General features: G+C 35.8%; 2 protein-coding genes across 13 annotated transcripts in view; one reads left to right on the top strand and one right to left on the bottom strand.

Annotated features, from left to right (window-relative positions):
- Positions 1–104: 104 nt before the first annotated feature.
- Positions 105–25955, top strand: part of LOC101742498 (uncharacterized protein ZK1073.1) — a 43792-nt gene continuing 17941 nt past the window's right edge. For 2 of the 12 annotated variants that reach the window (XM_062675027.1, XM_038018968.2), the window contains exons 1-2: positions 2309–2799; positions 3538–3622. In XM_062675027.1, coding sequence (XP_062531011.1) covers positions 2786–2799; positions 3538–3622 — 99 coding nt within the window. In that variant the 5' untranslated portion in view covers positions 2309–2785. Of the gene's footprint in view, positions 307–2308; positions 3674–17408; positions 17437–20279; positions 20426–25955 lie in introns of those variants that run through there. The other 10 variants (XM_038018967.2, XM_038018965.2, XM_038018963.2 and 7 more) reach the window with 8 other exon arrangements.
- LOC105841419 (craniofacial development protein 2) lies at positions 21527–24278 on the bottom strand. The gene is made up of 2 exons (XM_038018961.2): positions 22668–24278; positions 21527–21913 (listed from the first exon to the last, which is right to left on the bottom strand). The coding sequence occupies exons 1-2, from the start codon at positions 24046–24048 to the stop codon at positions 21909–21911; spliced, it is 1386 nt and encodes a 461-aa protein (XP_037874889.1). The 5' UTR covers positions 24049–24278; the 3' UTR covers positions 21527–21908.

Raw genomic sequence — 25955 nt, 5'->3', positions numbered from 1 at the left:
AACATCAACTTTATATACAAACGCGCGTTTTGGGATCTTAAATTTAATTTCGAAAATACACTCTGTATCGTGTCAACGTGATTAAAGTGCGAAACAGATTTATTCAGTTCATCGCAACGCCACAAAAGGTCGAACACAACGCTAACATACAGCGTAAAAGTTAGCTTAAGCGGTTATTTGAAATCCGACCTAAACTTTAAAGTGAAAATATTACCGGTCGTTCATAATGGTATATAACTTATTTCGGATATGTATTTGTGTGGTGTGAGAGATTTCTTTAAGCGAAGGAGACCGTTTGTTGAGAGGGTAAGCGTATATTTTTATGCAACTCGTACAATCACAACGTCTTAGCGTAAAATTTATGGTTAGAGAATCTATATATTATTACGTGAAGCAAAAACTTTGTATCCCTTTTTACGAAAATTGCGCGGACGGAGGAGTATGAAATTTTCCACACTTATACAGAATATAGAGAAGAAGTGCACAATGCTAATATTTTTTTAAAATAATACATAAAAGATACATTAAATCGATAAAGAAAACGTTACACACACTACGTACCATGTATTTGACGCACACACGCATGCATACTATTTATTGTCAAGCTTTTGTTCTTGACGTCTAATTGAGAATAGTTTAAATATGATTTGTCTTTGTTAATATTTTTTATAGTGTAGTCTTGGTAAAATTTGTGATTATAGAAGTATAAAATACAATCATAACAGTGTACAAACTTACAATTCCAATTAATTATAGTCGAATTTCGACTACTACGGGACCTCTAGTTTCTAATAAAGTTACTTTGTTCGGCTTTTATTGAGACTGATGTACGGAGCCTTCTCGAGTACTACCTAATCATCCGTCGGTAGTATAGTTTTTTTTTTATAGCTTAGATGGGTAGACGAGCTCACAGCCCACCTGATGTTAAGTGGTTACTGGAGCCCATGGACATCTACAATGTAAATGCGCCACCCACCTTGAGATATAAGTTCTAAGATCTCAGTATAGTTACAACGGTTGCCCCACCCTTCAAACCGAAACGCATCACTGCTTCACGGCAGAGATAGGCAGGGCGGTGGTACCTACCCGCGCGGACTCACAAGCGGTCCTACCACCAATAAATACGTTTATAACCCTAGATAAATACTTCCCTAATTTCGAAGACCCTTGTTTCTATTGACGCAAACGCTCGTAGGTTGGTGCCAACTTTCTGCTTTATTTCTGTCGCAAAACAATAATTCTCTTTGGTTTGAAGGGTGGGCAGGCATTGTACCAATGAGGTGATTTGGTAAACTCACACCGTGGTGTCATTGAACTCTGGTCGCTTAGGCATTCCAAGCACCGGTAACCTTTCGCGTCAAACCTGTCAATTGCGAAGGATTCGACATGCAACTTAACCCACCGACAGAGCCCACTCAGTTTCTTGCCGATTGCTCTTATTGGTAAGCGAAATCGGTTTGATGGTAGATTCAGCGAAGCACTGTCCTTCTTGGGGCTAGTTTTTGTAATTCCTTTCAGTTCAAGAGCCCCGTGAGCTCACTTGTCAATCCGACCGTAATTTCTATAGCCACTTAGGCTACCAACGACAAAAACCAAAAAAAATCCCAAGAACACTAGATGGTCATGACCTGTCGAAGAAGGAAAAGACGCCATTTCTTTGGTCGTGTTAGCTTATAAAATGCTCATGACAAACTTGAGAGGTAGCCGAGTATTTTCGGACTAGCTAAGTTTATTATTATCTCTAGTTTTTTTAAAAGAAAAATAATACATATGCCTAAAAATAAGGTTGGTGTGATAATATTATAATAGTTTCCAAACCTTTATATCTGATTAAATGATTCGAATAATCATTGGTATTTAAAAATAGCTCATTGGAAAGGTGTAGAAACGAATCTGTGCCAAATCTTACATTTTAAATCTGCAATTGTAAAATCTCGATAATTCTTCGTTAAATTAATCGTCATGGTTTCGAATGACTACTGAATATTAAAGAGATATAAGAAAATTGTTTTTACAGTTTCTGACTTTATTTTGAAGATATTTATGGAGTATTACATTTATGTAGTTTTTTAAATGTTGCTAATATAATCAATGCAATATCATCATCAATTCAAACGACACCAGTTTCAATAATATTATAGAAAAGTTTCGAATAAAAATGCTGTTTAGAGTATCTATTGGCGATAACAAACCGAATATTTTGTCGTAAAAATCATAATATTATTTTTGTCATATTTTTGGTTGTAACCATGTGATAGATAAAATGTAGGTTAGAAAAAACACGGATCATTAAATTTTTATGTTTTTAAAAATGGAACAAGAATGAAAGAAACACATAAATAACTTCTTTTTTTATTTGTGTACGTTCTAGCCAAACTATTTGCAACATAAATACTTTGGGACTAATCTAAATTCGATTAGATTCTTTTAGAAAGTGATTGTACAGAATCAGTAAGCATTTATCATGAAAAAGGGCTGTAATAAAATTCGAGATCAATAAGATCTTGAACTACAAGAGACGTTTGATCCAATTTTAAATGTCAGATAGATAATTGTGCAACTTTCTGGCGACTGATCAACACTGTTTCAGTTTCAGCAGACCTGTCTCGGTCTGTAATATTCAGTTATCGCACGGCCTGAGAAGGAAACGCAGACAAACGCGCGTAAAATTATACAAAAAAAAAAAACAAAACGTTTTTCGCAACTGAAATAGATCGGCGTGTGACAGTGACATTATGTTTTTAAAATAACCTTTTTTTATTTGTGTTTTTGAAGTAGTAATACCATGGAACGGCAAAGGTGATTAGTGTTGTTTATATTGGCTTTTTGGTGCTTTGTTGAAAGTGCATCTGTTCTTATATTTCAATGTTTTTTAAGATTTATTTAAATCACGCTTTTGATAACAGATAATTCTATTTTAAATACAAATTATATAAAAAAGGTGCTCTCGGTGTCATCGTTTATTAAATTCAATATTGTTACTCGAAATTATGCAAAGTTGTATTAAAAGATCGATAATAATTTCTTACAAGAACATTCAAAAACTCAACAAATGTTGCTGTAATCATTTATGATAATCACAATTCTTGAACATTTTCTAACAATACAGATGGTTCGAAAGCAAAACAATTTTAATTGTGTCAATCGTTAGCATAAATTCAACAGGTTTGAATGTACTAAATCTTGTAATGCGCCAAAATCAATTAACAAACGTCTTTCGATAATTAAATTTTAGAAGAATTTTAAATTTTAATGTTTTTTGATAGTGATGTACCTAATATAAAAAATTGCAATGCTTCGATAACTGAATAATAAACTAGTAAATTAACAATATCATATCGATAAAAAACAATATCAGTACGTATGTAGTTCATGAAATATTATATCGAAAAAATTTAAAACTAAAAAGCTAAGAGGAATAATTTTTTGTTCTACAAAAAGTTCAACCGGTGAACAATTGATAAAAATGTTTCGTCCCACCCTGTTCCGTGGTTTGAGTGTAGACTCAGCTGATCTGTCCGGGTATGAACTCGATAGGAGCCGTCGCGCGTCATTATCTGCCGAACAGCGGAGGAAGCTGAGCTTACTCCGCACGTCCAGCATACCCTCGCGCCTCAAGCCGGTGAGCCACATTTACCACTTGGTACCCTGCCCAAGGAAGTGCTGCAATCAGGTACAGGAAGCTCCTTCGCTTAAACTTTGCTAACATGTAACATTGTGTGACCAATTCGCATTGTTAATAATAAACTTTGTTTTTTCTTGTTGTAAATAAATATTTAATTATTTTTAAGCGAAGTGCTTTACTTGGGCTTACGGCGTACCCGCTTTAACAAATTTGTAATCGTTTTAACGTTTTCCGTAACAAATCTTGCCATGGCAGCAATTACCTGAGCATTGCTTAGTTACCTATTTAAATTTGAAACATTTGAAACCCGACTCTTTTGGCGGGAACGTGAAAAGTGATTCACGTAAATTGTTTTTGAATTTTTTTATTGTCAATCGATTATTTCTCGTGATTTTAACTTGTAATAATAATGGTTTATTAATCGTTGTATTTTAAATTAAACGAAATACAGAAATGGCTTCTCGGGTTCTTTAAAAAGGACTTTATTACGGACTCTGTAAATGCGCACTGTTCAGTGTTCACAGAGAGAATTTTGATAAGGTAGAATGGTAGAAGAGTAATTGAAAACTACAAGAAATATGTGTGAATACAAACAAATAGCTAAGGCTGGGGCAGCCGTTGTACTATACTGAGACCATAGAACTCATATCTCAAGGTGGGTGGCGGCATTTTTCCGGTAACCACTTAACAACAGGTGAAAAGTTGATGATTTATTTATTTATTGAAAGCTATTGTTTCTCATTTGGTCCAATTTTATCAAGATCTCACATGTTTTAGAGTTTCCTTAACAACGCATATTTAAGTGACTTCGACTACATTGATGATAAACTCTTTTATTTCGTAGGTATAACTGCGTATTATTTTTTGTTAAAATGTTGTACTATTAAAGCAAGCTTCGAAAAACAGCCACTAGGAGACTTCATACCTTGAGGTATGAGGTCTGAGTCTCAATCGTATATTTCTTCATGAAGGAACGGAACGCATTTCTGCTTCGCGGCAGAAGATTGCAAGAAACTCTACCACCAGTTAAGATGCCAATTATTATTATTTTGTTACATGGGATCGTGTGATTACAATTTACCTACACACAATTCAATGTAGGTATTAGATGTGACTATATTCAAGACTGCTAGTTTGTAAGAAGAGTTTACTAAATAAAAATAAAATAAAAAATCCGATAGAGAGTATATTAAAGACAGTGATGGTCGGTTATAAAACCTCTTTATTGTCTACTATCAACAACGAAAACGGATAAAGTAGGAAATACAAAGTTTTGTTGCTGAAAAATTGCCGTTTTTAACTAAAGGTCTCGCGCATATTACGTCATTTACGAGGATTTCAAAAATAAAACGTGAGTAATGATAGGCATCCTGTCAAATCCCCTTAATTGATGAGTGTTTATGCTGTATTAGAGATCATAGACTAAACATTTTACTGTGCGATACTTGACATGCTATTATGCATTTCACATGTTTTTCCTTTTTTCTTGCAATTTTTATATGTTTTTAAGATGCTTTTATTCGATGGACTTATTGACATTTATTGACTAGCTATTAATAGAAAGTATAGTCTGAGCTATTTTATAATACATATTGCACTAAATAGATTTCTAAACACACAAAAATCTAACCGACACAGATTTTTCAATCTAATATAACTTTATAAATCAAACACCGATGTAGGCGTACAGCGTTTTTTAAATAAAATATGGTGTAATTAAAAATGGCATCCACGTGGCGACCGCGACCGCTAACTACACATAATAAACATGTTACATTTATGTAATCATATTAAACTCGTAATTATATTATAAAATAATCCAAGTTTTTTTAATTTAAATATCTAACGGCGATATCAGATCTATATGTATGTATATATTTGTGTATGGCGGATTGTAAGCTCCGTATACATAGTTCTGCACACTTCAACCGTCACTCAATTTTATAGTCTGTGGCCAATACAGAAAGCCCGCCAAAACTGAAACTTAAAAATTTCACTCTTAATCTATTCATTGTAAAACATTCTACGTAATAATTTCTACTACACTCTTAATACAATATACATACATAATATTTGTTTAATTAAGCATCGACATGAACTATATTCAATATATTGCGTAACCAGCAGACATAAAGACGATAGAGTGGTGATGCGTGTATGTCTGTCATCGACACGCCCCCGTGCCAAGTGCTAAAAACGCGAACTTCGAATTTGTCCGGTGATATTTATTTTGTCTCGACTAAATTAAGAATGAAGTATAATAGCTTTGTTTATTTCTATTTTGTAGAAGTGTTTAGTGAATTATTTTAATCTGTAAATTAGTGACTTATAAAATATGTCCTTTAAAACATTTTTATGTTTATCACATGTCATTTAACCAAATAATATTTTACGGGATGTTAAATTGTAATTGCACCATATATTTTTTTGCAACACGTTCTAGACACAACACGCTCCAAATGAAATTTATTCAGATGAAAATCAATACAGTACACTTCGTGATCGCGATTCGATTCAGTCAAATAATGTAATAGTATAAATAACAGTAAGCAGGCTTCATTTTATCCCAATATTATTCAAAACAACATAATACCTATAATGTTTATCAAAATCATGATTTGTGTATCGATACGCAACTATTTGGATGAAGTAAAATCATTTGAAATATAACAATTTTCCTGTTTTCAAATCATAAACATTTTATTTGTCGTTAACCTCGAAATTACCTTTTGTCCTATCGTACGTTCATTCAAGTAGTGTTTGTTGATAATAAATCTACGACGAAGATCTATTTGTTTGTCCCGTTTTCGGCGGTAGTAAAGTTCTCTGTCGTGATCTTGATGTGTTTTCATTGACAATACAAAGTTCTGAACTGCGCTTAATGTTCGCAAATGTTATTAAATAATAAAACGAACTAAAATAACGTATGTAGTCTTTCTAAATATATTAAAAGTTTTATTACGATTGAAAAGCGTTATGAAAATGAAGTCAAGTGTGCGTCAAAGAAAAACGCGTGAATTGTTTTTAGTGTTCGTAGTAAGCCAGGAAATAAATAATTCTGATATTATTAATTTTACAATTATTTTCTTCATTAACATCTACATTTATATCTCAACGATTAGTGATAAATGAGATAAGGTAATGTTAAAAAAAAAACTGGTGTTCATGAAAAACAAATACTAACTTTATGCTGGAAATTTATTGACTGAACTGCTGAGCCGATATTATTTTTTTATAAAACGAACCTTTCATTATAAAGGTAAATATCCTGTATTAAACGAAATGTTGCTTAAACTAAATAGCCTTTCAACCCTCGATATGCATTTGTTATGATGACGAGCACTGGGAGACATTATTAAAAAGTCACATCAATTCATTACCAGAACAATTAAAATACTGTGAGATTCTCCTTCAGAGATGCATTTAAATTATTTTCGAACTGATCGCGGGTGAATCTGCTCTACGTAATTTAGACAGTAATTATTCATCAAAACATACAATCATGAGTTTCAAATATTTCATTTAAATACACACAGATGTGCAACATCGCAATTGAATTTTAATAATACAAAGTTAATAATACAAAGATGCATTTCCGACGGCGAATGCGGTTTTCATTGTTTTAAAAATCCGGCACACAATTTTAAAAAACTTCTTTTGTTTCTATAACGATTTATGGTTATATTTAAAAAAAACGATTCTTCCCGCTTCAAAGCGCTGTTAATGTTGTGAAAAATATTTTACTCGGGTGAAAATTCAAACAGTATTTTATTGGTGAAGACAGGTGAGATGAATGCGTACGATGGTCGCTTTTTCACAAAGGTCATATTGTTTACTAATTTATTTTTCTGTTAGTAACGTCCTCAAGAACGAGCTTAAGGAATTTTAAACAAATGTTTCCTGCAGCAAAAAAAAAAATGGGTTTACGTAATATGTATTACGTTTTTAAATACCGTCATGCAACCGCTGTAATGTTTTAAATACATGAGACAAACGTTAAAATCACCTAACACTCATTGTTATTTATTATTCTAGATGGATGAACGCGCTCATGGCTCACCTGGTGTTAAATAGTCACTGGAGCCGACAGACAACAATGTGGATGCAGCCATTTACCATTAAATACGAGGATGTATTTTCTATTGTACTGTGTGATGGTGAAATCAGATAACTTGACCGTTCACACTTTATTAATCGTTTTTCGGAGCTTTTTACTGGTGGTAGGACCTCTTGTGAGTCCGCACGGGTAGGTACCACCACCCTGCCTATTTCTGCCGTGAAGCAGTGATGCGTTTCGGTTTGAAGGGTGGGGTAGCCATTGTAACTATACTGAGACCTTAGAACTTATATCCAAGGTGGGTGCCACATTTACGTTGTAGATGTCTATGGCCTCCGGCAACCATTTAACACCAGGTGGGCTGTGACCTCGTCCACCCATCTAAGCAATGAAAAAAAGCCCGTGTCCACCACAAAGTCTAAGCTGTCGTCTACTTCACTACATAGTATAAAACAAAGTCGCTTTTTCTGTCCCTATATCTGTCTGTCCCTATGTATGCTTAAATCTTTAAAACTACGCAACGGATTTTGATGTGGTTTTAATAGATATAGTGATTGAAGAGGAAGGTTTATATGTAAAATAACATCCATTAAATAGTGCAAAAATCAATAATAAATTACAGTTTCTGAAGCGAAGCGAGGGCGGGTCGCTAGTAAGATATAAAGGGGATAAGAGTAGGAATTAAGTAAAACAGATGACCACATTCAAGTCATAGATCGCGAACATCTAGTCTAGAATTGTTTGCAATAAAACAACTATTTGTTTAAGTACTTTACACATTGATCTCGAATAGATCGTTTAGTTGGCTTCGTGTCGCGACACAATAGCAACTGTGTGACGTACATCGGTACTAAATCCGTCTCACTGTATATTTTTTCAACAGCTATTCGGTTCAGCTATAGTCTGCTGATCATCGTGTGCGGGCCACTCAGATTTAAAACAGTAATTGTCATTGAAATGCTTCGTTTAGAACGCTTATAGTGTTCACGAAAGTCTAAAATGCGATGGATTGATTATTCATTATTCAATTAAGGCCGCCTAAAAATGTCTCGTCATCATGTATAGAAATAAAAAGATTACAAAAAACAATAGTTTGAATTGAAGACCCGTAGATACCTTACTTATTCTAGCTAATATCAAGTGAGACAGATATAATGTTGTTGTATTATTCTCGTTTTCAAATGTACATAAATCCATAAATTATTTAGATTTCCGAATGTATTTAAAATATGTCCTATTAATTCATAAATGCGAATAAGAAGAAGTAAGTTAATCCTATAGCCGTTTATTGATGAAAGTAAAATAAATAGGTTTGTGGAACTTTTTTTTGTATTTGTTTTAACCTCAAAAACAAATTTCATTCGCTACCTACTAACTTATGAAGATATTTAAAAAAATCGAAACATTCATATCTGGTAACGTTGCGTTACAAACAATGCTTTTAGTTTTGTTTGAAGAACGTATCAATCGTACGGTCTGCTTGTTCCATAAATCTTGGTTTTTGTTTGTGTTTTGTGTGTGTGTGTCAGATAAATATTTAGTATTCACCTCTGTTTACGTGCCCCAATGATGAAAAGTTCGTAGTAATTTTTATTGATTTATAAATACGCTAGGACACGGGCTAGCGAACTTGAACGCAAACGCCAAAACTCATTAACGATTTTACGTGATGTATGTGTGTATGCTGCCAAGCTTGAGTACTTTGATTGCAACTTTTTTTTTATTGCCCTTGTAGGCAGACGAGCGCACGGCCCACCTGATGGTGAGTGGTTACCGTCGCCCATGGACTTCAGCAATGCCAGGGATAGAGCCAAGCCGCTGCCTACCGCTTAATACTCTCCACAAGCCTCGTTTGAAGAAGGACATGTCATAGCGCTCGGGGAACATCGTGGAGGGGAGCTCATTCCATAGCCGGATGGTACGTGTCAAAAAAGACCTCTGGAAATGCACTGTGGATGACCGCAGTGGCTCCAGGTACTATGGATGAACTCTACTGCGGTGGCGGGCGGTGCGATGGTAAAAACGAGATGACGGTATCATCTCGAACAATCCGTCAGAGCACTCCCCATGGAACATACGGTACAAAATACAGAGGGAACCGAAGTCCCTGCGCAGACCCAGAGGTTCCAAACAATCCGTTACATTTCTTTTTTTCGGTTATATTTCTGTAGTAGAACTTCACCCTTGTGTAACGGATCATCTGCATTGTATACCTAAAATTTCTATCATTCCCATAGACTTCTGCGAAATTATCTTAAAATACATCAATGTAAAAAGATTAAGAATTAAATTATTTTCGAAAGTCCTCTAGTAGATTAACAACAAAAACAACTATAAACAAATAAAGAGGCAATTAAAAGCCGTGACACATTGTTTAGGGTACCGGGCAAACTGCCACATTCCGACCTTAAGCAAGTCGATATTGTTGTTTTAATTATCGACTACAATAGTGCGTAGGAGCACTGCAAAATTAATATTAAACGTAATGAAATTGTCAACACATTTTTGTTTGGACAGACAATATTCGTGCAATAGCTAATACCCCCAATACGACAATTTAACTAAAATTTTAGTCTAGTTTTATGCATATTTTTTTATTTAATTTATAGTTTAATGAAATCGCTTACGCATCACCGGTAATTAAGTGGTCACCAATAATTATAATTGCTATAAAAATCAAATGTAACCTCCCACTAGTGATTACGCAAATTATAATTATTGTGGTTTTGGTTTTTGGAACGAAGTTCCTTACGGCAGGCTTGGAGGAGATTGAGATCTTGCTGCGCGACCAAACTGAAAAAATGTGATAGTAAAAACCGTAAGAAAAAGTCCGTGGAATAAGGCCTAGTTTCCCGCACAGCGATATTTCACCGCGCGATTTTTTTCTCGTAATCCATTTTTTTTTACTTCATCCGGTGTCCCACGACACCACACATCTTTTTAATATATAAAATTATTACTTCATCGTGATAGTAATTTTGACATCAGCGCAGACAAGTAGGTACTAAGCACTATTTAATTCTCTTTACTAATAAATAAAGTCTTTATATAAATTATTATGAGCTAGGGTTAATACTTGTACGCGTATATTGCGCATATGAAATCTCAGGCACAGCTCTAGTTATAAAGTAATGGATTTAAGAGTGCCAATTATTTCGGTCGCATTAAAGAGATGCCAAAGAATACAAGGAGACGTTATTGTAAATTACTAGATCGAATAACACGGCACTGACTTGTAGCATATTGTTTTTGTTAATCGAAATTAACATGCACAAGTATTTTTATATACATACATAATGTTTACATATGTACATAAATTTCTTGAAACCTTTTGCGCGTCACCTGTTGTACGCTAGTTGTATAATTGTTGTGTAGTTGTGTAATTGTTATAATAAAATGTTTTATATTATAAAAAGATTATGTTATTATTTGTATAATAAAACTATATTATAATATATTAAACCATATTTGCTACTCTTATGTAGCCTCTTTGCTATGCGCTACCTCAAAATCCGTCCAGAAACCTCTACCTTGAAGTAATTTTGCTACATCTACTTATTAGTACGTACGAGTATTACGTGATTCAAATATTCTCCCGTTCGTATATTACCCAAATTGTGAGGAAACTGTGTTTTAAATCGAATGGATTAGCATCACCTCCTTGACCACTTGAAGCAATTATGCGGTCCGACCCAACGGGTTTTTTTTTCAATTTAGCTCAAATTTCCACACCTAATATTTGAAGATGGGCTAAGGAATTTATGGTGTGTTTTTTAAGGACCTCGGTTATCATTCACCATAGGTCGTTAAGTCACCCACATTACATCATAAAAAAGAGCGCTTTATTACCTTTTTTATTGTCTCACGAGTTAATAATAACTATTTCTATTTTGTTAACATAAACAATATATTTAATTTATAAGAATGATCATAAGTTGATTTTTTTCAAAATTACTACAAATCGTGGCAAATTGATGTTGCTTGTATTGAAGGAGAACATTATTAAGATCGCGTTCCAGACACTCCGTCAGCTAGAAATAAAATAGAGATTACGTGAATAAAATACCATTTATAAGTTTCTAAATCTTTTCTACGACCGAATCGAAGTGAGCCGTTGGAATTTATTTATAGTCTGAATCGTTTTTTGTTTGGTTTACATGTACGTTTTCCTGTTTACGTATTTAGTTTTCTCTTTTTCCAAATGTGACATATGTGCAATGGCAGAACAAGCTTTAGAGTTGCTCTAGACCCGTCCACGATTAATTTGTTTTGTTTTTACTTAGTTGGGTAGATAAGTTCGCGGACGTCCTGGTTTTAAGTGCTGTTTAAGCCACTTAGACATTAACAACGTTAATGCCGCTACCCACCTTGAGACATGAATACTAAGTTTCAATATTGGAGTACAGCTGCTTCACCCTTCAAACCGCAATGAATTACTGCTTTACGGCAGAAATAAGTAAGGTGTAGCATATACCGTCTCGGAGTGATGATACGTCTTACTACCAGTCTACGTCTCTCGCCCAAAGGATAGCGGTGTATTAATAGTCGATTGTCATTCGGAAGGCTATTAGCGTCAAATCTAATTACAGCTGGCTGTTTTCGTACTAAAGATACTATTCGCAAACTTATCATTGAAATCTTCACCCTAATTTTTAATTTAATTTTAGATGAGATCGCGGTTAATTGTTTTGGATGTTGTTACTGAAACCTATCGAAGTTACAACGTAAATGTCGCCGCTGACCTTGACACCTGAAGTCGAAGATTTATTATTAATTTGATTAAAATTCTTTTTTACGCTCACGTCCAACAGTAATGCTAGGGGCTACAAGGGGGCCAAGGGGGGCCAAAGGGGGGCAATCCGTCGCCTACTGAAAAGGTAGCTTACATCATTTACGATACAACATGTAATACTCCCCGAACCGAGATTCGACTTGTATACGTACATACATACGCATGAAATAGAATAATTGGAGACGACAGCCGCCGTTTACGTGTTGTTTTTTTATACGTATTTACCACCTACCGCTTGTAAAACGAAATAAATCCTAATTGTTTGTTTGTCAGCCGTCTGTCTCTCTATGAAGTGTTATAGAAATAAAGTTTAAATTGCATTGCAAAGAGGACTTTTTCCATACACGAGACTTGATGTTGTTGCGTATTTGTTATTATACACCTACTGCTACTGTGCTATATTTGAAGGATTGGGTACAAATGTTATTTTGTTTGTAACAAAATGCGAATTTGATGCCAACGCCATTCCTATATACTTACATACTATTATCTCAAACTATAAATTGTCTTCGTCTTTTGCAGAGAAATGTGTCCTATAGTATTAATTACTTACCAAATCCAATAGGCATCAAAACTTAAATGTCACCACCTACTTTGTATTATAGTCCTCCTCATCAATAGTATCAATCGTACCCCGCTTCGTAAAGTCGTTTTACAGATTAAAGTTACCATCGGTACCTACACAAAGTGCCGTATCAGCCGAGATTATGTTTTATAAAGTTTTCGGATTTGATACTTCTACCCGATATTATTCCTTCATAGTGGAATTCATTTGATAGTCAGGTACGAGTAATTCCTAACAATTACTTTATGACAAGATGAATGGTGGGCCGGACTCTCATCTGTCGCTATTTATAGCGCGACACATTCACAATTGCAGTCTTCCAATATTGCCATCGTGAGTACATAAGTGCTACAAATTAGTACAAATGATAATTTAACCATCGCTTGTCGCGTTTGTATGAGAAGAGAATCTAGAAGTTTGACAAAAACAGTAATTAATGTCGTGTCTAATTAATTATTTGATTAATTATCAACTATTGTGTGCTTATCTCGTGTGATGGAGGCAATCGTTTCCCGGTATTTTCATTTAATTGTTATTTTCTTAAATTACCTCTACTCTGTTCTCTGTTTGCGCTCTGGTAATTGAAATTCCAATCTTGAGATGTTTGGTAAAAACAACAAGCTTGCTGAGTTTGTGAGTCGGTTCTTTTTAGTTCTGTGGCTCTTTTTGGAATTGAATGTTAAGGCTACTTAATGTTTCAACGACATGTTATGATGTATTTGTTGCACGAAGTCTTCGTCAGATTAGTGATTTTGAACTTTTGATTTTGAATAGAAAGTTTTATTTATTTATTGCTTAGGTGGGTGGACGAGCTCACAGCTCTGGAGTTAAGTGGTAACTTGAGCCCACCTATAACATAAATGCCGCCACCTACCTTGCGATATGAGTATGCGAAAAGAATAGCGCCTGTCATTTAGGGATACACTTCAGGGTGTACTAATATTACATTTATGTCAGTTCATTAATATGTGATATATATCTATATCTATACTAATATTATAAAGAAGAAAGATTTGTTTGTTTGTTTGTATTGAATAGGCTCCGAAACTACGGAACGGATTTGAAAAATTCTTTCACTGTTTGGAAGCTACAGGGGGGGGGTCATGGGGTCATGACCCCCCCCCTGAGCTGGTTCCAGGACTTAGGTGAACCACTAATTGAACATAGTATTTTATTTATATATTTTCTTACTATACAGATTTTATGTAACTACATACCTTCAATATTTAATTAATTTAATATAATATAATAACTTTGTATGATGGCAAGAGTTTGGGAACGAGCGCATCGAAAATTTGACTATGTGACCCCCCCCTGGCGCCAAAGCTGGATCCGCCCTTGGAAGCTACACTATTTCCGAGTGACATAGGCTATAATAAGCTTATTTGAAAAAAATTAGGGATCCTTACTAAAACTCCAATAATGTAACCCAAGGTGTAAAAAAAATACCTAAAATATTTTTTACATCGCGTGCCCTGCTAAAACTATTGATGATAGAATAAAATAATGTACTACGACTTTGTAGAACAAATTATTATTTACAAAAAGTGTCGCGACAGCATATGTCTAACTATTATAGTTATGCTGCAATAGGTGTTCTTTTGTTTTAAAAAAATTTTTGTTTTAAAATAAAACAACGTCAAATATTGTTGAAATTTTAATTTAAGTCTCGAGCGGAGCCGGAACGAGCCGCTAGTCTTTTATATTTACAATTGTAAAAGGTGTGCCGCTGCTATTTTTCGTAGTCGAGCTTACGGAGAGTAAGTAAGACATAGTCATGACATCTGAACTATCGATTGCAACGCCGCTCGTTGTTCAGTTTCGGAACTATTTGGAAAATTTGTTTCAGTTTTTCAATTTACTTCACTGAAACTGATGACGCTTTTGTGTTTTCTCAACTGATGTGTAGATGGCGTTGCTTCTATTTTAATATTCGACGTTTTTGTCATAGAGTAGGTATGCATAGAACGTTTGCTGAAGAAAAAATATGCGAGACTCGTTCACAGAGAACAATCAACAAGGAAACCATTTGATTTCATACTACCCAAGCCAAAATATTCTTAACGGTTGGGCTTCTGAAACCGAATTGAAAGAAGTTGTTGTTGCAAATTGGATGTTATTATAAACCTACATATTTCTAGTTAAAGTTAGGTTTTTTTTTTCTTTTTGCTTAAACATCTTAATTTGTAAGCCAACGTGATAAGCCAGTTTGATAGCCAATTGTTCTATAGGTAAAAAATAGGGATTCGAAATCTAAACAGCTTATTGCGTTGCTGTGATTATACCATGATCTGGCCTTTGGAGAAATAACATTTATTTTTCTTAACAATCAATAGTTTATTTAATGTTTATTCACGAACGTCTTCTACAATAAAGGAATGACATCGTTTAAAGATATAAAATATTCGTACTGATCATGTCCGGTATGTTGTGAGTGCACAAGGGTCGACTACCGTGTCGTCCGTTTTATATTTGTCCGAGTTTGGATTAAAAATAACTTCTCGGGGAATATTGTAACGAAAATTTTACGTTTGACCTAAGATTTTTTTTTTATTGCTTAGATGGGTTGGACGAGCTCACAGCTCACCTGGTGTTAAGTGGTTACTGGAGCCCATAGACATCTACAACGTAAATGCGCCACCCACCTTGAGATATAAGTTCTAAGGTCTCAGTACAGTTACAACGGTTGCCCTGCCCTTCGAACCCTTTATTTTGTTGAGTGCTTCTTAAGCTGGAAATTTTCCGAATAAATGGCACCAGTTTCCAATATTGCCAGCAAAAAATCCAATCTCCACAAATCGAAGTATTTCTTACACGAGCGCTAGAAGAACTGATTTGTGGGATTAATGCAATTACCCAACAAGCCAATTACTCGAAACTCGCAGAGGTACATTTTTAATCATGTTTTCAAAGCACATTTTGTGGTCATTTAATTCGCTTTGATTTAGATTTATAAGATGGGCTTTTGTATTCCCTAGCATATATGTATATATATGTAATTAAATGTCCGAAACATATTCTTTTTTTATTACAAACTAGCTGACCCGGCAGACTTCGTAGTGCCTCAATCGATAAATAAAAAGCCTAAACTTTTGTATAAAATAAACTTATAACAAACAAAAGAACTCCGTCTGACAGGGGAGACATCAAAGAAAAAACAAAATTATTTAATTCCAAGCATTTTCATATTTATCTACCTTTTAAACCTTCTCTGGACTTCCACAACTAATTCAAGACCAAAATTAGCCAAATAGGTCCACCCGTTCTCGAGTTTTAGCGAGATAATAATTCGAACCTGTACATTTGTATCTAAGTTATCTTTGCGAGTTAAGCATCAGAAATAGAATGCATCTAATTCTAATATAAATATGTTTTTAAAGTACGCCGTTGTACTCTGTATTTATGTTTATTTTTAAATTGAAAAATGCCTATAATGTTTTGAAAATAAACAAAGGTTATTCTTTAAAAAAGTTTCACAATCTCAATTATGCTTTTATTCATTTTAATTTTTTAACTTCAATAAACATACAATTTTGGGATAACTTAGCATCAGTTTGCTTTGACGCAGATTATAATCTTTTATTTATATATATTTAAATTAAGCTTATTTTTATTTACACCAAAGGACATAAGCCTGTATATCAAAATATTAATTGCATTTTGAATTAATGCGTATACTCGCATTCTTCGTAATGGCGTAAGGCGATAGGAAGTATAGCAATTACCAATCGACCCAATTACCCGCAACTCAATTGAGCGATAGACCGCTGGGAGATGCCATGCCGGACTATATTATTGAAACGATCAAAAAATTGCCTTAGCCATTTACTGTTTTTCTAGTTCACGAAAATTGACCTAAATTGGTTTTATTTTTGTCGGATTTATGTATTATACTAATTCTAAAGACATTATACTAAATCGCGTCAATATACTAAAGAGTTTGTTATGTAGTTTTTAACATAACAGTTTTTACCAATTAAGTGGGTGATTTCTTTTTTTAAGCAACCTTAAGAAATCTTGGGAAATTGTCAGAATTTTTCTTTAACAAACTTACCGTTTTCACAATTAATTGAATGCGTTAGGAACGTTTTGATTTCGTTTATAATCGCGAAAATTACAGTTATAACTAATCACAACTAAGTTTTTATTTCAATATTTTTTTGTGAAAATGAGTCACCTAGCTAACCACCCGTCTGGTGTAAAGTGGTTACTGGAGCCAATAGACATCGCAATCTATCAAATTATTTATTTATGATATTTTAAGTTATTTAGTTTAGTTGTTTAGTTAAATATTTGCTAAATGCGGGTAGAACGTTATACAATTTACGAAACGTCTGTAGTGTTTTTAGTTTTTTTGACGTGTACGGAAGATCTCTCGGTTTGACTCTGTGCGCTTTGTAAGTCAATTCTATTTTGTGTCGTTGCGTGATTTGATCCTTGCGTTCAACTTTAATTGTTAAAATATTGTACTTACAACATAGAATCTGAGTGTAAATAAATCTCAGTATTCATGATTGTATACCTAATATCCTAGTGGGGGGTGCCTTTTTTTTAATATTTTATGTCTGATCTTGCAATGCTATTACGCATTACTCAGTAGTTTAAACTTTCGCGGTGTCAGACCTAGTTCTATTTCCGAATCGTTTTTATTACTGCTTTGGTTATGTGTTGTTTTATAAACGTGTTGGCCGTGAACAGATAGGCTTCTTCCTGGACAACGAAAAAAAAAAACATTCTTCAATAATTAATCGTACTAAAAATTTAAATAAACTTTTTAAGCTTGAGGAACCAAGCCGGCTCAAGATTTTAGACAAAATTAATAATTCAATGGTTCATGATCATTGGCCCTTGATATATGTGAAATTTTCGAGTTCATCGAATGTATTTAACTTCAGATATTTTATTTTTTTGTATAGACGTATAGGCGGTTCTTTTAAGATCGAAGGTCCGAGGGCCTTACCAGAGCATGTGGACGAGCACAGGCTCTGCCGGGAGCGGCGGAATTTGCTAACATCTGCCCGAGCGCCTCAGAAGGAGACCTAATAGCTCAAAGGCATCAACTACGGGATCGGAATCGCGATTCGCTGAGAAAATCCTGTGAGAAATGCAGTCGACTGATGTTATGGGTTAGGTTTCATGTCAGACTCTTTGACAAGTTCAACGAGTACGGTTACCAGGGTCCTTATGCCTGCTCCTAGAGCTAGCTAGCTATTACTGGTGGTAGAACCTCTTGTGAGTCCGCACGGGTAGGTACCACCACCCCGCCTATTTCTGCCGTGAAGCAGTAATGCGTTTCGGTTTGAAGGGTGGAGCAGCCGTTGTAACTATACTGAGACCTTAGAACTTATATCTCAAGGTGGGTGGCGCATTTATGTTGTAGACGTCTATGGGCTCCAGTAGCCACTTAACACCAGGTGGGCTGTGAGCTCGTCCACTCATCTAAGCAATAAAATAAAATAATAAAATAACAGCTCAAAGGCATCTACTACCGGATCGGAATCGCGATTCGCTGAGAAAATCCTGTGAGAAATTTAGCCGACTGATGTTATGGGTTAGGTTTCATGTCAGACTCTTTGACAAGTTCGACGTGTACGGCTACCAGGGGTCTTATGCCTGCTCCTAGAGCTAGCTAGCTAGAGCTGCAAGCGTCTAATACTTGTATTAATGGATGGATATAAGCCCAGTGGATAATAATATAGACGGGTGAACGAGCTGACCCGGCGTTAGGTGGTAACCGGAGCCTACAGACATGAGCAACATACATAGCTTCACCCCCCTTAGGTGTAGGGTAGGCAGCGACTTGGCTCTGTTCCAGGTATTGCTGACGTCAATGAGTGACGGTGACCACTTACCATCAGGTGGGCCGTATGTTCCTCTGCCTACGAAGGCAATAAAAAAAACCTTAAGACACGAGTTCGACGCAAATTCTCAGTTATAGTACTACCTATAGTACAACGGTACAATTACGTCGGAAGATTCCATTAGACTGAAGTGTGTTTTAAAAATAAATCTGTCTTAAAAAGTGTAGAAGGCAATTTATAATTTGATGCTGTCTTTGTAAGCGCGAACGGCGTTATGGTGTCTATGGACCGTTAAGTCCTAGGTGCTAGATCGTCTGTCCATTTACGGCCAAGAAATCTCAAAACAAACAAAACTATACCGAAATATCGTAAAAACAAAAATATAAATCGTTGTACCTAAAATTTATTATGTTTATTGCTAAAAAATAACAGAAGCTAACTGGGCGATAATTATTTTAACATGTTTTCGGACGTACGTAGATTATGTGTTATGTTTGTATACCTTTTATTGGGCATGAGAAGGTACAGCGTATATGAGATCACAAAAACGCGCTGCGTTTTTTTGTTCACAGAATGACGTTAGCACAACGTCAAACAACAGTAAATTGTTTTTATTTAATAATAATTATAATCTACTTCTCTTATAGTTTAGACCTACAGTGCTGAACTTAAGTTTATTTGATAATAATGATGATAAAACTGCCCAACGTTACTGCCCTTACATCTTGCCATCACTTAACTTGAGTCATGAGGTCTCCGGTGTATTCATAAGGATATTTTCACCGTGGTAGAAATATCCATGACTCGTGTAGGTTCGCAATACTCCTAACATCAATAATTACGCGATCTCATATTTTCATCGCAGAAGCCGTTCGTCAATGTATTTCCTTAGAAATATTGCTATCTGCTAGATTTAAGCCCGGGTATGAAGATGTAAAACCCCTACGACCCTAGAAATGTTTCATCTCTTTAATATTTTATACCTTAAGCATGGCTGACATCCATAAGCGACGGTAGCCCTTTACAATCAGCAATATGCTCGTCTGCCTACAAGGGCAATAAAAAAAATCATGTGCACTTCTTGGCTTTCCTTTTTGTTACTATTTTTTATTATACTAATCGGCACGTATACTTAACTTCAAACTACATAGATACAAACAGATCTGGGTCGACAGCGAGAAACATCACCACAGTTTTCCGTGATAAAACTTCACATCCGTGATAAAAATAATACGTATATGTTATTACTAAATCAATAACAAGGGCTTTTGATGATGATGATGATGACTTTCCTCAAATTGACAATTGAATCAACTATGTAAGAATTCGTTTCGCGAAATTCTTCGGAGACACTTACGCGTTACACACATTACATAGTTTCGTAAAACTGTAGCGTTTTTATCGGCGCTTTTCCGTTCCATGTGGGCGTTGATCTTTACATGTACGGCTTCCCTCGGCCACAGAGCTATTCCTCATTGCATTCCCGATCTTCTCATCCAGTAGTCGCGTTCCATTGCTTCATTTCCTCGAATAAAACCACCAATTTCCGAAGATCATGTCCGAGACGGAGGAAAAGGGAGTGCAGGTAAGAACTGCTCTTATTTCGCGTTTTTATTTATTTTGACGGACTTCTACGTAAATCAAATAATAAAATTTGGTACAGCTTTTTAAAAAATAAACTAGATTATTTTATTTTGGTTCGCTATCTATATTTGCAAAATATATATCTTAGTAAATATTTAATAATTAACATATGCCATAGAATGCAACAATTAATTAATTAAATATACTGTAACAACACAACGGAGAACGCGGCTGAATTATATGCTTAGTGATCATTGTCAGTGACCATAGTGTCAGTGATCTTAGTATTTACCCAATAAATGTGGATTCGCTGCTAGCTTACTCCGTTCACTCTGCCAATCATAATTACTTTGGTCTCGGCTGCATTATTAATGCCATTAATAATTTTGTCGTCCGATTAAGAACTGCATGTACACTTTTAGACTCGGTCAAGTAACTAGGTATTGATTTTTTTCTTGTTTAAATATAGTTTATTACCAATGCGATTAGATTTATCGAGTTAAAAAAAAAGGTTTTCAACACTAAAGTTGACTGTTAATTATCCCCCTTTTTTAGTCTTAGACATAAGAACTTAAAACAATTTTTAGTATTTCAATTCTCATTTATAGTTTTAATTTGCATACCAGGCTTACAAGGTAAACTTATGTTTCCTTAACTCCACTGTATTTTCTTTCAATTGTCACGTCTGGTAGACGTAAATAAACCTACTTTGGCGCTTATAAAAGAAGTTTTTAAAATTTTTAATATTTTTGTTAATTACGGAAAAAGTTAAGTGTTTTTCGTTGACATTTTAATATTTGTGTACTAATTTAATTTAAAAATAATTATTAATTGACTTATACGTTCCTCTCCACACAAAGAACCAACTGTTTTGGTGGGCTGAGATTTCTTTCTTGATAACCGGATCCCAAATATTGATAGCTGATCAGCTATTAAACGATATCTCATAATGTCGATCTGTAAAATGTGTAAATTTTGGAACGAAGTTCCTTATGGGACGATGCGGAGGAGTACCCTGACCAGGAAAAAACGTCCGTAACGTAAGATTTTTATTATAATAGTAATGCACACAGTGTATTACTTAATTTTGTAATAACGTACAAAAAATATCATATTTTTTTATCATTCATTGACCACGATCTCAGAGCGTTCGTTTGCGCAATACACTAACTCTTATGCAAACAACCGTGAATGAAGTGTACCACAATAAGTTCGCACGTTACCGAATGACCGTGGGTTGTTGCGAAACCACCAGTTTTATTTTCTATATACCCCGAATAGAACTTAAAATTAATATTTTTATAATAAGGAACTTCGTTCCCTATCCGGTGTCCCACGATAACACATATTTTTTTTTAAAACTTCATGCCTTCTAGTTACTGTGCACGTCTACGTCTGTTTTATGTGTTTTTGTGTTACGGTTCACGCGTTTTGTTTGATGTCGTCGCTGCTCCGGCATTTATTTCGATTTTGTCGGAAATAATTCAGCCTGAAAATACATTTGCAGGAATGAAACATGTTCTGAACGAAAGTTTTAGGATTCTGTTTTGCGATATATCATTATTTAATATATAAAAAGAAATAAATTACTTTTGCGTTGTATAAAATAAAAAAGGAAATTTATGTTATTTTAAATAAATAACACGAAGATTTATTTTATTTTATTTTCTTTTCGTATTTAATTCTGTTATTTCGTTTTGTAAGATCGTACAGGTATTTGAGTCGTCTATTATCAAAGGTGGCAATCTGTGAATTTGAACAAAAAAATGTTATTGATATGTCAATACAGATTGATTTGAATATAATCGTCTCCTTCAAAGAATACGGTTCAAAACCTGCATTAAATAAAGGTTAATACTTAACCTGTTATTTATCTAAGATGTCGTTCAGAAGAGTTTTGTGACTGCCAATGGAATACAAAGTCACTAATTCGTTTTTCTGATTTACCAATAATTGTCCAAAAGTCACATTGCCGGCTTTGATAATAGTCGACTCATTTATAAATGTACGTAGGTATTACCGACTATCTGTTCTTGCCGAAAATCGGTCATGCGTTCCAATTTAAAGGGTAGAATAGCCATTTGTAGTACAAGACAGTTTAGACTTTGATCTCAGGATTCCGATAACTAGGTAAGTTCGTTCATCCACCTAATAAAAAAAAGGTTTGAATATTCAAATGTGAAAGTCCCTGAAATGCTCCCTTAATTGAGACTTATATACATGATATAAGTATGTATAATTACCTCCACCTTGCGTCGTATTCCTCATTGCTGAGGGTCGTGCCCACCCTTTTGTATCACCTTCGCACGCACGATTTTTCTCAACAAAGTGGTTCTTGTCAAGGCGACAACTGACCCGAATAGCTCTGCTAAGTTCGGAGTATTTAACCTTTGCACCATTTTGCAAACCGCTAGTTTTTAAGTCTTTCCTGCGTTGAATAAGCTCCCACGAATGATCGGAGATCCAGCATTTTTTCTTCGGTTCTGGCTTTTTCTTTTTAGCGATCTGGTCCAGCGCATCGTTGATGTGACCTTTCAAGTGTTTCCACTGTGTATCAGCGTTAGCGTGAATGTGCGTTGGAGAATCCTTCAAGATCGCCTCTAATGCCTCTCGGAAGATCGGTTGTTCGGAAGGATCCAAACTATTGGGTTTTGGTGGTTGACGTCTGGGCGCCTTTAAACGCAGCGAGAAGTTAGCTACGAGCAGGTTATGGTCGGAGCCGCACTCTGCGCCGGGAAAGGTCTTCACGTTAGATACTGAGGATCTCCAGCGGCCATCTAGAATGATGTAGTCGATTTGATTTCTGTACCTGTCACCTGGAGATCTCCACGTGTATAAGCGTCTTGGATGATGTTGGAAGTAAGTGTTCATAATACTGAGATTTCTTTCAATGCAGAACTCGATCAGTTTTTCACCCCGTTCATTCCTAATGCCAAGTCCAAATTTTCCAACTGTGCTCCTGATATGATTATCATCCAGTGTACTGCCAACTTTGGCATTCCAATCACCAAGAATTATCTTAATTTCCCGACTAGGTATAGAATTCAGTATTTCCTCCAGTTTTCCATAGAAGTCCACAATTAACTCATCCTGAGCTTGTGCCGTCGGTGCGTATATCTGTATAACATTCAGCACACATGGATTGGTATTCAGTTTCATTGTCAGGATTCTATCAGACACCGGATTATAACCGAGGACATATTTGTTTAAGTGTGGCGGCAATATGATTCCGACTCCACTCAAACTTGAATCTTCACAGCCTGAGAAGTACATGGTGTTCCCTGTCGCAGTGGTGAAGTGGCCATTACCACGCATGTGAGTTTCACTGATGCCTAGTATGGAGATGTCATGAGATTCCATTTCCTTTTCCACGATTGTCAGCTTACCCGCCTCCAGCAGACCTCGGACGTTCCAAGCGCCAATACGATGACTCGATCGTATAGAGGTCTTCTCGCTTTTAGAAGCTGCAGTACCGACAGTAGTATCTCCTCCTTCTGAGGCCTGTCGATTTACCTCAGGGGAAGCTTCGGTTGCCAATTTCACACCATCCAGCCCGGATACTGGGTGGCGCCGATGGTTAGTCGGGTTGCCCAACAAATTCACTCTCGTTGTTACTGATTCCATAAGGGGGTTTTCTTGGGAAGGTAATCGCGGTGGGTTCCCACGTCCTTCCGCGTCAGACTTTTAGAGGGTATTTAGGTCCTCACGGTTACTGATTACCGCCCCGGGACGCTAGGGCCGCTCAGGGATGTCGGGTTATTTACCGCCGCCCGATATTCGGCGTTGACTGTTTTGCGGCATGGGTAGGTTTCGTCCACACCAACCCTCCTCCTTTCTCATTCGGGCTTGGGACCGACAACGGCGGAGTTAACTGTATAATTACACTTACCACAAATTATAATTAGTTCATTATGAAAGTCGTTCAAGCGTATTTCTATGTTTTAGATGATGCACTTGAATGCATACTTGAATCAAAAATAAATATATATATTTTTGAGGGCTGTGAATTTCTGTTGGTTGGTATGAGGAAGAGGTTCTCCCGAGAAAGATAGTATCGAAAGGTAAACTAGTATTATAATGAATTAAAATGTAAAACTGTGGCAGATATATAATGAGTGAGCAATAATTAACTTCTTCCATTCTAATAAAACCCATGTCCGCAAAATTTATAATTTGCGTAATTATTGGTGGCAGGACGTGTTGTGAACTCGTACGGATAGGTGTCACCACCCTGCCTGTTTCTGCTGTGAAGCAGTAATGCATTTCGGTTTGAAGGATGGAGCAGCCGTTTTACTGTAAAATTGAGATTTAGAACTCAAGGTGGGTGGTGGCATTTACGTTGTTGATGTCCATGAGCTCCGGTAACCACTTAACACCTGGTAGGCCGTGAGCTCGTCCACCATTTACTGCCCTTGTAGGTAGACGAGCATACAGCCCACCTGATGGTGAGTGGTTACCGTTGCCCATGGCCTTCAGCAATGCCAGGGGCAGAGTCAAGCCGGTGCCTACCGTAAAGTACTCTCCACAAGCCTCGTTTGAAGAACTATATGTCATAGCGCTCGGGAAACAATAAGCAATAAATACTATAAATTAAAAACTAGATTTTATGTTTTACAAAATTGCTGCTTCAACGTTCAAATTGTAACTTGGAATATTCTCGCCGAAGAGTATTGTTATAGCGTTTACTGTTGTAGTAAAAAAAATAAACAGAATTTTATTAAATCATTGTTTCTTTCAGGCACCAAAAAGTGTAAACTTAGCGGCGCTTCGACGCAAAAAAATACGTTGTTAAATATCAAACACACGGCCCACGCGGGTCGTCGTTCCGAGATCTTGTTTACAAACAAACTGTTCTTCGAGCGATCGATCGGTTTAGTATCCGAAAAATTAAAATGAACACAACGAAAAACAAAAATTTAATTAACGCGTTATTTCTCACTTCATTGTACCTTAGTAACGCGCCAAAAGTTACATTGAAAATCAGTTGAATTTTATTACTCGTGAATCACTGATAAGAAATTGAAGATTTTTTTTTTATTGCCCTTGTAGGCAGACGAGCATACGGCCCCTGATGATGAGTGGTTACCGTCGCCCATGGACTTCAGCAATGCCAGGAGCAGAGCCAAGCCGCTGCCTACCGAAGATGATTAAGAATATCGATGAAATATTATTTCGTCACAAACTATGTAGTGTATATTTAATCCGAGCAATGTTTTTGAGCGCTTCTCTATAGCAGAAATGTTCCCGTCTAATATAGACAAGGACATTTCTATTCCAAATGAATTTAACTGTGTTGCCGTCGCCCATGGACTTGAGCAATGCCAGGAGCAGAGCCAAGCAGCTGTCTGCCAAAATACAAAGAAACGATATGAAGACGAAGCAGGTATTTAAAATGAAGTCTGGAAATATCGATCCTTCATATATAATGTTTACGCTATATTGAGTCGACGACAGCAGACAAAAGCTGTGAGGGACTCGGTACCAATGTGCAAATCAAATAATGCGAGAAGGGACCGGGAATGTGCGTTGGA

The sequence above is a fragment of the Bombyx mori genome, chromosome 22, assembly GCF_030269925.1.
Source record: "Bombyx mori chromosome 22, ASM3026992v2".
In the NCBI taxonomy this organism is placed as follows: domain Eukaryota; kingdom Metazoa; phylum Arthropoda; class Insecta; order Lepidoptera; family Bombycidae; genus Bombyx; species Bombyx mori.
The sequence above is the reverse complement of the archived record's forward strand: the minus strand, read 5'-3'. Positions and strand labels throughout refer to the sequence as shown.